General features: G+C 38.0%; 1 protein-coding gene across 2 annotated transcripts; it reads left to right on the forward strand.

Moving 5' to 3' along the window:
- The first annotated feature begins 1 nt into the window (after position 1).
- Positions 2–2,496, forward strand: LOC114458891 (protein BTG3-like). 2 transcript variants are annotated; one of them, XM_028441280.1, is made up of 5 exons: positions 2–39; positions 733–906; positions 1,124–1,261; positions 2,006–2,147; positions 2,240–2,496. In XM_028441280.1, the coding sequence occupies exons 2-5, from the start codon at positions 734–736 to the stop codon at positions 2,273–2,275; spliced, it is 489 nt and encodes a 162-aa protein (XP_028297081.1). In that variant the 5' UTR covers positions 2–39; position 733; the 3' UTR covers positions 2,276–2,496. The 2 variants fall into 2 exon arrangements, with proteins under 2 accessions (XP_028297081.1, XP_028297080.1); XM_028441279.1 differs by lacking the exon at positions 2–39 and adding an exon at positions 165–205 and having other exon boundaries at positions 731–906.
- The last annotated feature ends 15,151 nt before the right edge of the window (positions 2,497–17,647 follow it).

Consider the following 17,647-nt stretch of genomic DNA (forward strand, 5'->3'; position numbering starts at 1 on the left):
ATCAGAGTGAATAACTAAAGACGAACACAAACAAATAAAGTAAGTGTAATATTTTAAATATGCATTTTACATCTCGACCACCAGAGGCTCCCCGTGAGCAATGTGTGAGATTTTACAGCAATATGGATTTTTTTTTTTAATTTATTTATTTTTGATTGAATTACTTGAGTTTTGTCAGATGAAGTTTGGTTTTAAAAGAAAAGAAGTAAGTAAATAATTTTTGTGTGAGTCAGTTTTAATGTTGGCATAATTTTATATTCATAAGTGTAGATAATTAAACTTAGCCACGTTTTTTTACTATTTCTAATTATTTTTTTATGGATAACAAATAAATTCAATAGGCAAGCATTGGATTCTACTTTATTTCTCTTCCTTTGAAATTAAGTGATATTGTTAAATGTATCTCACCTGAAAGATATGAAAGAAGATGTGTGTGTTTGCTGATCACTCCAAAGACTAAAGAAATGTTAAATAATATCAATGTAATAATTTCTTACATCAACCTTTTGATATTGATTTGATTGACTGTTCAGTTTGTGATATTCATAGTAAGTTTTATTTTATTTTACTTTATTTTACATGTAAGCAAACAAAAATATTTTGGATTTTATTATAAGGTTGAGATTTTTGTCAGGATTCTGGTTTTCTATCTATTGACTTTTTCAGACTAAGTTTGGTTTTATTTGTTTCATGTATATCATCATATAAGTTTTTATTATTTTACTTATAGAGGATGAAGAGCGAGATTGCAGCGGTGGTTTCCTTCCTGAAAAGGCTGGTGAAATTAAAGAATAAGGTGGAGGTGGAGAAAATGGATTTGTTTGCTGAGAGGCTAACAGTGGCGCTGCAGGAGAAGTTTGAGGGACACTGGGTCCCTGAAAGGCCCAGCAAAGGCCAGGCGTACAGGTACGCTCAGTGGGACACCCATGGTTTGTGGGTCATTCCATGTCATTAACAGTGTGACAATTGAATAATTAAGGAACAATTGGTAAACATTTCAGAATTCTTTAAGACCAAAGTGCATGTGATGTCCTGACAATGTGTTGAAATGACATGGAGTGACCCTAGCTGTCCTCTGGTCAGCCTCAGCAGCTAAAAGCGCTGATCCTTGTGTGTTTTTCAGGTGCATCAGAGTGAACGCGTTCCACAAATATGACCCAGAGCTGCTGCGTGCCTGCAGGGAAAGTGGGGTTCACTACGGTGACCTGGGGCTGCCCTGGGAAATCACTCTGTGGGTGGATCCAGGAGAGGTTTGTGGCAGGTGAGGAACAAAAACACACAATTATTCTTCACTCTGTTTTTAGACTTTCTATTCCTAGGTTTGGTTTATTGGTTTATTGGTCAGTCAGAGCATAAACAGTATACACTCTGGTCAGACCAAGCTTATGTTTAGCCCCACCCCCATTTGAAGTCTGGTTTACAAAGTACAATATTAATTGATAATCAAAGAAAAATAATATACATTAGGGCCTCTGATTATCTATGATCGTGGAATTCATGTTCTGAATCATAAAATTTAATCCAAACCTTTTTAGTTTTTTCTCTTTATTTAAAATCTGGTCCCAATATGACATGAAAATGCTTCACATGCATGTTTTGGGACAATATCACACATATACATACAATTTTTCTTCCATAAATAGCGAGTGTTACATACACAATCTCGATCATAAACTCACTCTACGTAAACACATGGCTGGGTGGGATTTTGTGCAAAACTTGAGGGTGAGTCCAAATGGAAACAGCTAAATGACACAGACTAAACCCTCATGTTTTGGGACCATATCAAACATTTCCAAGGTATTTTTCTTGTAAAATGGGGGGCTGGCCATTTTAACATTTAATCTGATATGTGGGAGGGGTCAGATATTGGTATGTTCATGTCAGATATGTGTGTCTGGGGTCATACTGTTCAGCCATTGGTCGTGTTTATTATTAAAATCAAACTCAAATGGTTTGTCATTGAACTGACATGTTTGTGTGTGTGTGTGTTATTGTTGCACAGGTACGGAGAGCAGAATTTTGATTTCTCAATTGCCACATTTTCCACTGATCAGAATGAGATGACATTTTTCAATCACTCGGATTCATCTGATGAGGGGAGCACACATTCCTCCCCCCTCACCGTCCCCAACAGGAAGTGCCAGGTAACCCAGGGAGCAGAAAGCCCCCCCTCACTTGTTCTTAAACTGTTGGTGTTTCTGTGTTTGAACTCAACTTCAACCTTTTCCTTCTCCAGGCGTTAAATCCAGCTGCTCCAGCTTGGGAACCCTAAAAGAAGCTGTCAGGAATGGTTCATAGCATTCCACAGCCTCAGCACAGCTACCGGACCCGTGACAGAACCCCCACCCCTGGACAAACCAACTAGGGGTGCCTCCTCCACCAGAGGCACGGTCCCCTCATGATTATTTTTTTTATTAACAATGTATAAATGTACAGTAAGAGTCTATTTTTTTAAGAATGTATCAATGTACAATAAACATATGTTGAATTTGACATTTTCTTTGATTTTACCCCATAAACATTAAACAGAAAATCACTGGTAACCAGCTGCCAAACAAAACAAAAAGGACAAAGACATAAAGTTGTGGGTCTTTCAAAGTAATCCAGGAAAGGGCAACATAATTTATAAAAATTGTCTTCAGATCCTATAACTGTGTATCTAATGTTTTCCAAATCCATACAGGACAATATATCTTTAAGGTAAAGAAATCTTATTGTCCACATGAGACTCCATGGTGACCCAAACGGGGGAAGACGGTTCCAAGTAAAAGTGTTTCTAATACAGCATTGACCTGATATTTGTGGCCCAGTATTAATATTAAGAAGAGCTTTCCTCAATCTTTGATGTTTACAATTCCATATAAAAGGTCTTTTTACTATCAATGGGAACATTGTTATCATTAAATACAATTTAATAATGGCTGATCTATGTCTTTTCTTTTTTAACAAGTTTTTATAGCTTAGATACTGGTCATCTTTGACAAAGTATTTTGCAATTTAGACAGTTATAGTTTGTATCACCTAAATTAAATTGTGTATATGAAAAAGAAAACTACACATGGTCAGAAGTAGTGTATTCTTTTTTTACTTTGACTGCACATGCAGACGAAGGTCAACACTACAAGAAGTGCAATATATTTTAATTAATTTGTTTATTAGGAGATATAACAATATAACAACATTTCAATCACCAGTGTTCCATTGTACAGTATTTTCAAACAAAAACACACATGTCACTCATTACAACAAGTTATGTCTTTTGTATCATAATCAGTCAACTATTTATACACAACACAGAGACACTCACACACATTCACTCACAATACAGGAAATTAGGTAAAGCAAGCCCACCACTAAATGTCATCTTTTGTAATAGACATTTCCTCACTCTGGGGTTCTTGCCTTCCCACAAAAAACATAATATAAGATGGTGGAGGTTCATAATACATTTTCTGGGCAAAAACACTGGATTACATTGAAACCGGGGTAAAACGTTCATTTTAACTGTGTTCATCCGACCCAAAAGAGATAAGGGCAAGGAGCCCCACCTCTGAAAGTCTGCTTTAATTTGGTTAATCAATGGGGTGAAATTAGCTGTGTATAAGGAAGGTAAAGTACTGGTGATATTGATTCAATGAAATTTTTAAATGTCCCATCTGATATCAATAAAGGGTTAAACCTCCAGCGTGAAAAAAAAGAGGGCTGACTTTGCATTTCAATATCAACACTAAGTGGTACATGATCTGAAATAACAAGCGGATAATTTTCAAATGTTTCTACTTTAGAAATAAGGGAGCCATCCAAAAATAAGTAATCAATCCCTGAAAAAGACTATGTGCTTTTGTTAGGGTTAGGATTATATATGTGGGTCACCTGGAATTAAAATGGAGTCCTCTGAAATGTCTAATAATTCATGATCAAAAAAATAAACTGATTAAAATGTATTTTTGAAATGTTGTAATTATCATTTTTCAAATCAATAACACCACACACAAAACTAACTTAAATAACTGTATTATATGCTTTCACTTTCACAAATTTAATCTACATCTATCTATACTATAATTCAAGGGAGGTCTGTGTGGATGTGTGTGAGTGTGTGTGTGGAGCAAATATCTCCCATTTCGATCTGAAACACGGTCGACGGGTTCCAAATACCCCGAGTGCGTGTGTCTGTTATTTTGGAGTCATTTGGTCATTTCCAAATGTTTATTTTAATTTTATTTCACTTCTGGAAGGCCCCGAAATGAAACCTATTCAACTTTTGACCTCAGGGTGTGAGGGGGCGCTCGCGCACCATCTATATCTATTTCCTCACACGAGCAAGAGTCACGTGTGCACAGCCCAGCAGACACGGACTGTAAACACGAGTGAGAGAGAAGAAGATAGTTTTATACCGGAGAGGAACGTCTGAGCAGCCGTGTTTGTACTGATAAACTAGCAAAGCTCTTAAGTCTCACTTATTGGGCCTGATGTTAGTCACTGATGTTCGTGTGTGTGAGCCACGGCAGACGCCACTTCCTCCTGTGCCATGCTATTGTTAGCTTCTCAAACACGGTAGCTCTCTGAATAGATACTTTGAAACCGCCAGCCACCGGTGAGTCTTCTGCAGACACGTTTCCCATTGTTTAAATCATATAGCTGTTGTTCAATAACGCGCTGTTTCACTAGAGTCGATATTGACCTCAACCTGTTCAATTCTCCATCTGGAAAACTGCGGATTCTGTGTCATGCTGTGGATGGAAGCTAAGCTCTGACCACTCGGTTCGAAGGTAAAAAAATATTTTTGTTTTTTAAAAAAAGACAGCCGAATTGTACATAATACTTTAATTTACTTACTCACTCATGTAGTTTGGAGCTTTACGTTTTGTTTTGCGCAGTTTGGTTGTTTTTCTGATTGTCGCTACAATGTCTATGGAGTTTGGTTATCAGCGTCTCAAACACATACGTATTTATTTATTTAAATTTGAATATACTAAAACAGAAAGATACACATATTGACTCAGAAAAACATACATTACAGAAAAATACACCAAACAAAAAAATAAAAAAGTGAGTTAAAAAACAACAACCACAAACACATTTATCATGTTCATATCCCATAGAATTAAACCGGGGAAATCGCACACGTTACTATTTATTTAAATATTTATTATTTCATTGCAGTTACTGGATTCTCATTATATGTTATTGCTACTATTTTTTATAACCATTACTATTACTACTTTCACTATTAATATTATATCTCTATCTAATTGTACTATTACTGCATTGTTAATGTTATTCTTAAATTATTCTTTGTTTTAAATCTTTTAGTTACTGGTATTCTCATTGTATTAGTATTAATGTTGCTATTACCTTTTTATTTTATGTTTATTATTGTTTTTATTATTGTATTACAGTTACTGGGTTCTCTTTGCTATTTTGTTATTGCCATTATTATTATTATATAATTGTACTACTGTATTAATGTTATTGGCATTATACTAATCATTATTATATTTTTGAACTCCTTTTTAATTATTAATATTTTATATTATAGTTACTGGTATTCTCATTGTATTATTAGCATTGCTATATTATCATTATATTACCATATCATTTAATATTTTTTTCTGTTTTTTTTTTTTATCATATTATTGTTACTAGATTCTTATTATATTACTTTGTTATTGCTATTATTACTATTTTTATTATTATTATAACCATTACTATTATTACTATTTTCGCTCATACTATTTTTTGTATATTATCATCGGGGCTCTACACAAACTTATCCAGTGGTGGCACTGGTGTGACCAACTTTCTCTGTACAGCATAGCCATGCATGCTGATGAATAGTTGACTTAACTGGCGTACTGTAGTTTTGTATGAAGTAAAGATTGACAGTGACTCGAGATATATTTGCTAAATGTTTTAGCGTCAATGTTAAGTTTTTCTGTAACAAGCAGTGGCTGAAGTAATTATAATAATAATAATAATAATGGGTCCACAACACCCACATTTTGCACCCGCAAATATACCCCTTATGCTCCCACATGAATGCATACTTCCGACGGGCACTGTACTCGGCTTAAAAAAAACATACATTTACAGAAAAATATAACAAAAATATGAAAATGGCTCAAAATACACAAAACTAAATATTTATACAAAAAAATACACAAAATGACTCCAGAATCACACTACAATGGCAACAAAAACAATAATTATACAAAAATACACCTGACTCCAATAAAACATACATTACAAAAAAAGTTTAAATAAAAAAAAAAAAAAGCAAACATTAATGCACAAAAAGACAACAGAAAGATACACAAATACACATGGCTCCAAAAAACATACGTTACAGAAAAATACACCATACAAAAAAATATAAAAGTGATGAAGTCATGCACATGACCCATAGAATTAAACCAGGAAAATTGCACCCACATTTTGCACCCGCAAATATACCCCTTATGCTTCCACATGAATACATACTTCCGACGGGCACTGCACTAGTGTCATAATAATGACAGTGTAATGTCAGCCTTATGTATACCTTTTCAAATATAGTGTTACCCACAATTTTTAATGCATTTTACATGTAAATTAAATACATAATGTATGCTTAATTCATAGAATAACATTGAATGAGAAAAATGCAAAAGTGGCCACTTTCATGAGTAAATCATAGTATTAAACACACAAGCCTTGTAAGACATTCATTACATGTAATATATAAAGATTTCACATTGTAGGCAGTGAACAATTGTAAATGTTTTTTCTATTTCTTTTCCGTATGGGCAGCGTGCTGTCTCTGACTCTTTGCAATGATGAGCATGTGTGTATCGTGACAAAAACACTAATCAGAATGATTTAGTGGGAGCGCGAACGATCTAATGTGAACGGTGTCATTGGTCCACCCGGTCTAAAGTGACCAAGCTCGATTTTTTTTTTTTTTTTTTTTTGGCGTCATGAAGCTTGAAAACCGGAAAAATCCACAAATTTGCTGCGCCGCTTGGGAAAACGTAGCGGGTTATAGACCAGAAATTACGGTATTTTATATCGACTGTCATCTGTTTCCACCTTAACATATACAGTCTATGGTTTCCACAGGAGAATCAACAGAAGTTTAAATGACATGGATGGCAGCACTGCACAACAACAGGTCAGTGTAGCCCCTCTCCACCTATTTTACTGTACTGGCTGCACAACATGCTATATTAGCCAATCATGCACAATAATGGTTTGGTCATTTTTTCAATCCTTCACTTTCATAAAAAAAATTCTAACATCACACAGTAGTAAATGAAGTGACCTACACTTAATATGATGCTACTGATGTCTTTTGTGTGTCCTGTTGCTGAAATGTGATATATAAATAACCTTGCCTTACGTTGCCTATAAATAAGTCTTTCATTTAAAACCTGACTCGCTGATCATGTGACAGTACATTTATCTCCCTGGTCCAATATAAAAATCCAAATCAACTGTCAGACTACAACTATAATTTAACAGTAATTATTTAATCTCCTTCCAAAATCACCAGTTTTACAGATAAGTAAATTAACAATTTTCAATTGTATAATGCGCCATGCATGCTTTAGAAAAGAAGGGAATGAAATACAATAATCAACAGCAATCTATGATCAGCTGAATCTATACACATGATCAGTGTGAGTGAGTGATGTCAGTGTTTCTAAGGTGAGTGTAATATGATGAGTGAGTGAAGGGATGGACATTTGTTATTTGCTCATGTCTTTCTGAGTGGATCATTTCTCAATGACTCTGGTGTTGAAATCAGGGATGTCTCATGTTATTTTTCATTTTTTTTCTATTGAGAGCATAGCCAGAGCATTGAGGCCATCTTATGCCATTATATTCCGAAGGAAATATTTTATCATCTTTAAAGTTAAGAAACACCTCTCTGATTATGACGTTGTCATTGGTGTGGTGATTCGAATGTTACAGACACCTACAGTTCCTGTAACGAGAAAGCACAACCTCCCTGATAATACAGAAAAAATATATTACAGTTTCAAAAGTCATTATTGAAAATTGGTTAATATATAACACATAAGCCCAAGACTGTATTAAATGAAGTTACTGTATTTGAGCATTTCAAACTAATTCAAACATTACAGATAAATTCATTGTTTTAATAAGATGAGAGATAAACATTAAGGGCTATATATAGTCTATTCAAAGATAATTAACATTTGGTAATACTCTACACAGCTGCATAGCATACCTGGTTATAGAGCATGTGCAGGAAAAAAAAACAGCCTCTCTCTTCATATAGGGCCTCAACTTCAGCTCTGGTCCATCTCCAAACACAGCATTGTGATCATACACTGTGAAAAGGGCGACTTGAAGTTCCAAAGTGCACAAAGCTGCTTCTTGTTCGTTAAATTAACCATCATCATTATCATCATCACCTGCTGATTGATGCACAACCAGTGCTTCCAAAGCTGCTGTTTGGAAGCCCATTTCTACCAGTTAAAACAAATAATATGAAAAGTAAAATAATAATAATAATAATCATAATACATTTTTAAGTCACAATTATGAGATATCTCATAATTATGACTTGAAAATGTATTATTATTTTACTATTTTTGGGTTGTTGTTGTTTTTACTGGCAGATATGGGCCATACCTTTGGCAGCATTTTAGGGTCCTTGGGTGCTGAAAATTCCACCTCTCTGGCCAATTATTGGCTATTTTTCTGCACTGCTTGGGCACCTCATGACATAAATGGTTAATTTATGTGCAGAAATTCACTTGTGAATGAATATCAGTAGGTGGGAATTGTAGTTTATATAGTTTCTATTGCATTTAGGCAAACACGAGTGGGTAAAACTGACATTTAGAACTAATTTTGTAAAAATGTATTTTACATTTTCCCCCCTCTTATACGAGAGGGCGGCGCCGGTCCAGCCACCACTGCTCATGAGGCTAACTCATTGTACCCTCTTAACGTATTTGATCTGCTTTCCAAGTTGTTTTACTGGTGGCATAGTTTGCAGTTACATGAACTCAGTTCCAGGCGCACAAAGAATACTGATGTAACATCATGTTGAATTTATAGGTAAAGCATTTGCAGAAACTATTGTTGGTTTGCGAGTTCATTAGTCTTTGTTCTCTTTGTCACAGTTGCACTTAAATGTGTGACTTTACTACTATCTCTCTGAGCCTGGATCATATCCCCTATAATGAATAGTGGACGTATCTGTTCTTCTCAGGGAAGTGATGAAGTTATCGTCCAAACAGATGAGCAAAGAGCTGAATATTCAATAATTGCACAGGTGAGACTAAAACTGAGACTCTCAAACTACAACCTATATCTCTCTTTCCCTCCCCTTATTTTTATTACATTTTATGTAAATAAGGGGCATTTTTGCTCTTCTCAGAAAAATAATGAAGATTCCAGCAAAGCAAAACAGCAGCAAGCAGAACCTTCCATGACAGCACAGGTGAGACAAAACTTCTGATTTTGTAAACTACAACCTTTAAAAGCTCAGTCACTGTCACTTTCTCTTATCTTTTACGATGAATGATGGACATGTGTGTGCTTACTAGGAACATGATGAAGATGCCAGCCAGACATGCAAACATAGAGCAGAGACACACAATAAGTCTACAGGTGACTCTCTTACTGGTCGGAATCTTTCTCTGTGTGCCATGCTCATCACTCCTTTCTGTCTCTTTATCGTTTTTTGTTATTATTGACAAGGGTTTTTTCCCCAGGAAAGTGATGAAGATGCCAGAAAAACAAATGAGCTGAGAGCAGAAACTTCAACAATAAGCCATGTAAGACAAAAGTATTGTTTTCTGTCTCTTTCAAATTACAGCCTCTAAAGCCTTGTTCCTGTCCCAGACTCAGTGCTCCCCTTCTAGTCTCTTTTTTAAATGAATATTGGGCATGTGTGTTCTTCCAAGGATAGTGATGAAGACAGCCAAACAGAAGAGCAGAAACTTTTAATGAAGCACAGGTGAGACGAAACTACAACCATTACTCTTTTTCTGTCTCTGAAACTACACAACCTTCACAGTCTTATCTCCTCTTCTTTTTCTGATGTTTTTGATGACTAATGGACTTTTGTTCTTCCTCTATGGCCCATCATGTTCACAAAAGAGCTCTCAGAGCAATGATGACGCTGGCAGCCAAACAGAAGTGCAAAGAGCAGACCTATAAACATTGGAACAGGTGAGATTAAACACAATTAAGTTCATTCTATTATCTGGTGTGTCAATATTCGTACAAGTCAAAAAATTGATAACCAGATGTGCTCATTATTCCTGCACTTCATGATACTGTACATAGACTCTGATCTTGTGTTGTGCTTTCTATATCTGTGTTTTCAAAAGAGTGCTTTTTCCCCTGTAATTTTAGGAAAATATCCCTCAAGACATGGATAGAATAGAATAGTCTTTTATTGTCACGGTACTTGGTGGTACAGTGAAATTTGAGAGATGCTCGCATAGAGCTACAGTACACCACAGAGCATAGACTTAAAAGACAGGAGCGAAAACAACAACAAGGCATTGAATATGTACAAAGATGATAAAAAACCAACGTACGGCATAAAAATTTTAAAAACGAGACATCGGTGAATAATTTACAGAATAAATAACAGTTTAAAGTGCTGTGGTGTTTAGTGCTAAAGTGTGTGTGTGTGTGGAGGGGGAGGGGGGTGGAGGGTTTGGGAGATTGTTCCTGAAAGAGTGTGTGTGTGTGTGTGTATCCATGGGTGTTTGCAGTCCGTATGGCCCAGGGGAAGAAGCTGTTTGTCAGTCTGCATGTGTGAGATTTTGTTGACCTGTAGCGTCTTCCAGAGGGCAGCAGGTCGAACAGGGGGTGAGCAGGGTGTAAGGGGTCTCCTGTGATGGCCGTGGTTCTCCTGAGGCAGCAGGATGTGGCGATGTCTTCCAGGCTGGGCAGAGGGCAGCCGATGATTTTTTGGGCAGTGTTAATGACCCTCTGCACTGCCTTCCTGTCCTTGACTGTTGAGCCTGCGTACCACACACCCAGACAGTATGTCAGCACGCTCTCCACAGAGGAGTGATAAAAGGCCAACAGCAGCTTCGTGTCCAGATGGTTCTTCCTGAGGACACGCATGGAAGTGTTGTTCACTTCCATGGACTAACGGAAGGGCAGAGTTTCATCTCCATTCTCTCCTTTGCACTGAAACACAACACTACTGGTGTATTAACTGAAGATCTACTGACACTTCTAAAGTTACATTCTGCTGGGACAAGTGCAGTTCCAACAAGCAAGTACTTTTTGGAAAAACCATTAGCTGGTATTGTAGATACATTTCAACGCCATCACTACTGCAGAGTATGTACTAAGTACCTTGGCACTTCTCAATCAGAAGAAGGGACCTTAACATGTGTGTCATGTTTGTCATCCATCACAGCAAAAGACAGTTTACACGGAGGACATTTCTTTATCAGTATTCCGTTAAAGGATCAACTTAAAGATATTCTTGAAAACCAGGATATGCATGATCTCTGTTTTCTTACTGATGACCGTAGGCATGGAATAAATGATATATGTGATGGGACTTTATATCAGAGCTTGAAATCAAAAAGTGAAGAAGATTTCTTATCCCTGACATTTAATTGTGATGGTGTATCAGTTTATCAGTCCTCTAGATTCAGATGTCATCATCTAACACCCACCCAAGCTCCTGGTGTTTCCACATGGTCTCCCACTCTTGTAAAAATCATAATCATTCTTTCTTAGTTTCCAAGATCTGCCAAATTTGGGTATTCTCAAGGAGATATGACCCAACCCGGTCTGTTCAGATTGTCAGCTGACCTTTTTCTTGAGTTTAATGTTGCAAAACATGTATTATTTGAATAGTAAGAGATTTGTCTATTTGCTCAGCTAAATCCGGATAGTGTCTTGTCATTTTAAAATGAGTGTTTTTTATGTTTGTGTACCTCTCAGAAAGAACTTCAGCATATTGCCCACCTGTGGAACACCCACATTATTCAGAGAAGCAGAAATGCAGTTGCACCTAGTGGCCGGCCTCACATGATGTACATGCTTCCTCAGCTTTTTGGGGAAAGGACTATCTCAAACATGCATCTGTGCAAGCAGTACAAACATGCAGAGCACAATGCATACAACGAGGACCTTACCCATGTGATGAGACTGCCATCCACTGGAAGGTTAATGTGAACACAGACAACTTCCTTCATCTCCCATCCACAATTGAACTGTATCTATTTTTAAGAACTTGCATACGTAAAGATTTGTGAAATAAGCTATCCTGGCTAGTAAAGCACCACCTGCATTAATATTTTTCTATTCATATTGTGTGAAGGTGTGATAGCAGTGTTACAGATTTTTCCATTTAAAGGTAATAAAATAAACAAATAGTTTATAACATACACTACAAATAAATGTTTCTGATGAGCAATAATCCCTTCTGGTGTTTCTTGGGCACACTATATATACAGTATATATGTGGTTAAATGTAGGAAAATGTACTAAATATGAGAAAAGTGATTTAAATAATGAAAATTTTTCAGCTACAACTTTTATACAAATTTTTTTACACTTGGCACCCCATGTGAATACTTACTTATTTACCAACTAGTGTTTAAAAGCACATTTGTTCAACAATCAACAATGCGCACAGATTTTTCATCAACACCGTCAGATGTAATATTTTTTTGTTAAAAACATTTTTTCCTTTAAATTCTTCATTCAGTTTATATTGTTTGTGTAATAATGGGACCATCTGATCTATTTAGAAATCTGGGTATACAGAATAGTGTGAATATCACAACCTAAGTTTTATTACACATCAGAGTAGCTAAGCACTATAAGAATTACAATTGTACACTTTTTAGTGTGTCTGATGGAATTTCGGAACTGAATTTGTGTCAACTCTTTGTTAAAAAAGTGTTTTTATTTAGAACCTGTTCCTTTACATGGTTAAATAGCTAAGACCTTTCTCTGCAGAAACATATAACTGTAATTAATATAGTGTGCATTTAAAAAAATAATTTCGAAATGTGTTTTGTCCTAACTCTCAAGAATCAGTGATATATATATATATATATATATATATATATAGAGCTGGCCTTAATGCCATGCCAAGAAATTGTACCACAATATATGTGGTGTATGCCAATAAACTCAGATTAAGAAATTATGTACAATTAATCATAATTATTGCTAATTTTGTTTGTTTTAAAAAATTACTGCAATGTCACATTTTCAGTGTTGTATTGAATTATATAAATTGTGTACTAACCAGTTTTATAATGTATTCACATATTGTAATATTAAGTGATTTATCAAGTCGGGACACTAACATGTTGCGCCTCATCTTTGACCCATATACAGGTATCTTTCAGATAACTAAAGCTAACAGTCTTTTCTTTTTTCATTCAGATAATGTGTGCTTACCCAGTTTTCTGTCGCCAGTCAGCCAGTTCTACCAGACTGCTGATGGCGCCCTCAGAGCAGGCAAAGACCGTTACAAACACCAGGTCTGGAAGGGCCAAACCCATACAAGAGGTGCTGGCAGAGGCCACGGCATTTGTCACTGGCCATGGTGGAGACCCAGCTGACAGGTTTCTGGTACTGGCTCACTGCCAGCTGCAGTTTGGAATGTTCCAGGGCCAGAGGTTCAGATGGCTACTGGAAGAACAGGCCCTCATCATTAACAAGTCCTCAGGCCTCTCCACCTCCACCCTCTCCTCCTCCGAGTTCTCCACCTCCGCCCTGTCCTCCTCCGTCCTCTCCTCCTCAGGCCCCCGCATCACCAGCTGATGTGCCGTCCGGCAGTATGTCTGCTCAGGTAAGACACTTTAATAACTATTTCAAACCAATCTCAGTGAAATTTTATTTCACATATATTACTAATAATCAATTAATTTATTAGGGAGCAGTGATTTGACCGGATGGGATCGCTGGGTGGGACAAGGTCCAGGATCTTGCAGTTTACCTGGTGGATCTCCGTGAGGCTTCATACTTCACGGACCTGCAGGTGACTGAGATCATCCACCTGTGGACGCCTCTCCCTGAGGTAGATAAGCAGCGTGTGAACTATCAGCCTCGCCATCAGGTGCGCCTGACAAGTGGCCGCTTTAAGGCTCTGAAGCGGTCTGGAGTCACACCGGGTGTGGAGAGTGTGAAACGCTGCTTAATAGGACATCCTGGGGGTCCAGCACAGTGGCCCAGCACCAGCCGCTTGGTTGAGGCCATGTGCACCAAGCTGTGCAGTTTGCACAAGTTGCCCACCAAAAAGGCTGGTATCTCCACCCCCAGGTGGACAAAAATCCTTGCCAGCTATCACCACATCTGGGAGCTGGTGCTCAACACTCCAAGGCTCATGACGGAGACCACGCTCCAGCTCTTTGAGCTAAACCAGAGGACAATCATTCAGTGGTAGTTCAGGCAAATTGTTTGGCAGCACTCATCAAACCCCTAGAAAGCCTTCAAATACCCAGGGTACTAGTACCCCCATTTGAGAACCATTGATCTAACACAAATTATCTTCTCTCAGGTTTCAACGGAGGCAGAAGACCCAGGAGATGAGTGTCCTCTCCCAGGGAATGGCGCCAAACTCACTTGATCCCTGTAGCACCCAACCAGCTTCCATCGCCGAAGGAGAAACTGGAGCTCCTTCTTAAAACATCTGGCCCACGGCACCAGTTTGTCCTCCCTCCTAATCTGGAGGGATAGGCTCCCATCCTGCGGCCAGGCAGACAGCCTGCTGCTGCCACCAGGGAGCGTGCCATTGCACCCACTCCCACCACACCAGGCACTGCACAGCCTGTCAGCTCATTTAGGAAACTTGATCCTGAACCCTGACAACACGCTGTCACTGGTGCTGGCGGCTCCTGGTATCTCAACACCCAGTGCAGGCCCGGCTCCACTTGGTCCTCCACTTGGTGCTCCTGTGTCTCTGTTCACAGAAAGGAACAGATGACGGCGGGCCCTTGAGGAGGAGAGTGGAGTGCCAAAAAGGAGGTATGTCAGGGGAGTGGCATACAACACTTGTGGCAAGTGTGGTCAGCCAAAAACTAAGGACTTTGGCCATAGCCGTCATGGCAGCGCCACCTTTTGCCCACAGAAAAATATAACAAAAATATGAAAATGGCTCAAAATACACAAAACGAAATATTTATACAAAAAATACACAAAATTACTCCTAAATTACACTACTATAGCAAAAAAAACAATAATTATACAAAAATACACCTGACTCCAATAAAACATACATTACAAAAAAAATTGAAATTAAAAAAAAAAAAATAGCAAACATTTATGCACAAAAAGACAACAGAAAGATACACAAATACACATGGCTCCAAAAAACATACGTTACAGAAAAATACACCATACAAAAAAATATAAAAGTGATGAAGTCATGCACATGACCCATAGAATTAAACCAGGAAAATTGCACCCACATTTTGCACCCGCAAATATACCCCTTATGCTTCCACATGAATACATACTTCCGACGGGCACTGCACTAGTGTCATAATAATGACAGTGTAATGTCAGCCTTATGTATACCTTTTCAAATATAGTGTTACCCACAATTTTTTATGCATTTTACATATAAATTAAATACATAATGTATGCTTAATTCATAGAATAACATTGAATGAGAAAAATGCAAAAGTGGCCACTTTCATGAGTAAATCATAGTATTAAACACACAAGCCTTGTAAGACATTCATTACATGTAATATATAAAGATTTCACATTGTAGGCAGTGAACAATTGTAAATGTTTTTTCTATTTCTTTTCCGTATGGGCAGCGTGCTGTCTCTGACTCTTTGCAATGATGAGCGTGTGTGTATCGTGACAAAAACACTAATCAGAATGATTTAGTGGGAGCGCGAACGATCTAATGTGAACGGTGTCATTGGTCCACCCGGTCTAAAGTGACCAAGCTCGATTTTTTTTTTTTTTTTTTTTTGGCGTCATGAAGGTTAACTCATTGTACCCTCTTAACGTATTTGATCTGCTTTCCAAGTTGAGAACCACTGATCTAACACAAATTATCTTCTCTCAGGTTTCAACGGAGGCAGAAGACCCAGGAGATGAGTGTCCTCTCCCAGGGAATGGCGCCAAACTCACTTGATCCCTGTAGCACCCAACCAGCTTCCATCGCCGAAGGAGAAACTGGAGCTCCTTCTTAAAACATCTGGCCCACGGCACCAGTTTGTCCTCCCTCCTAATCTGGAGGGACAGGCTCCCATCCTGCGGCCAGGCAGACAGCCTGCTGCTGCCACCAGGGAGCGTGCCATTGCATCCACTCCCACCACACCAGGCACTGCACAGCCTGTCAGCTCATTTAGGAAACTTGGTCCTGAACCCTGACAACACGCTGTCACTGGTGCTGGCGGCTCCTGGTGTCTCAACACCCAGTGCAGGCCCGGCTCCACTTGGTCCTCCACTTGGTGCTCCTGTGTCTCTGTTCACAGAAAGGAACAGATGACGGCGGGCCCTTGAGGAGGAGAGTGGAGTGCCAAAAAGAGGTATGTCAGGGGAGTGGCATACAACACTTGTGGCAAGTGTGGTCAGCCAAAAACTAAGGACTTTGGCCATAGCCGTCATGGCAGCGCCACCTTTTGCCCACAGGCCTCACAAGGCAAATCTCTGGAGGAGTGGCTAAAGGAACAGAGAGTGCCAAAATTGATTGCCAACTTGTGTATATAGTGTATATATTGTGTGTTTGAATACAGTTCCCAATACAGTATCTAACAAAAGTGGTTTCATCCCCCACATTTTTGAAAAACACATAAATTACTCTGGGGACAACAATATAGAAATTACACTTCAGTAAAAAGATCAGATAGTGTCCAGTGTGTGTGTGGCAACAGCCTGATGAGTTCCAGGACAACTGTGTCTTGCCTACAGTGAAGCATGGTGGTGGTAGGAACATGGTCTGGGCACAGCACTGAGCTGCACTTCACTGAGGGAAAAATGAATCTGTACTTTGACATTCTGAAGCAGAGCATTACCATGTCCATCTCCTGGAGGGTGAAAGCAGTGCTAGGTTAATATTGGTGGTCACACTCAATAATAACACTTTGGGCACAATTTAGACATGTTTACTCACTTTTGTTGCCACCTGTTTAATGGCTGTGTTTGGGGGTATTTTCAAAGAACAGTACATCTATACAGTTACACAGGCTGTTTACTGACTACTTTAAGATATTTGAAAGTGTCATTTCCATAGTGTCCCCTCAAAAAATGTAATAAAAGTTTTCTAAAAATGTGAGGGGTCCACCCTCTTTTGTGAGGTAATATGTATTATTATATTGTGTTTGTTTTTTTTCCCCCCAATATTTATTTATTTTACATCTTGTGATCATTAAATCCTATTGTACTGAAATTTATGACTCAGTGTATCGATCATTAAAAAGAACTGTCCATATTGTCCCACAGTAGCACATTGCAATGTTATTATATTAATAGAAACTGAAATAAACATTACTAGTCATTGGGGGGTATATCTCAAAGCCAAAGCATTGGTATTCATAATAAATACAAATTAAGAAGTATTAATCAATACAATAAAATCAAATTGCTATGGATTTTAAATGGGGAGTAATATCTCAGGAAAACATCTGATACCCTGATTTCGCTAGACCACTGGGGGAAGACGTTC

The sequence above is a fragment of the Gouania willdenowi genome, unplaced genomic scaffold (assembly GCF_900634775.1).
Source record: "Gouania willdenowi unplaced genomic scaffold, fGouWil2.1 scaffold_201_arrow_ctg1, whole genome shotgun sequence".
Lineage (NCBI taxonomy): Eukaryota > Metazoa > Chordata > Actinopteri > Blenniiformes > Gobiesocidae > Gouania > Gouania willdenowi.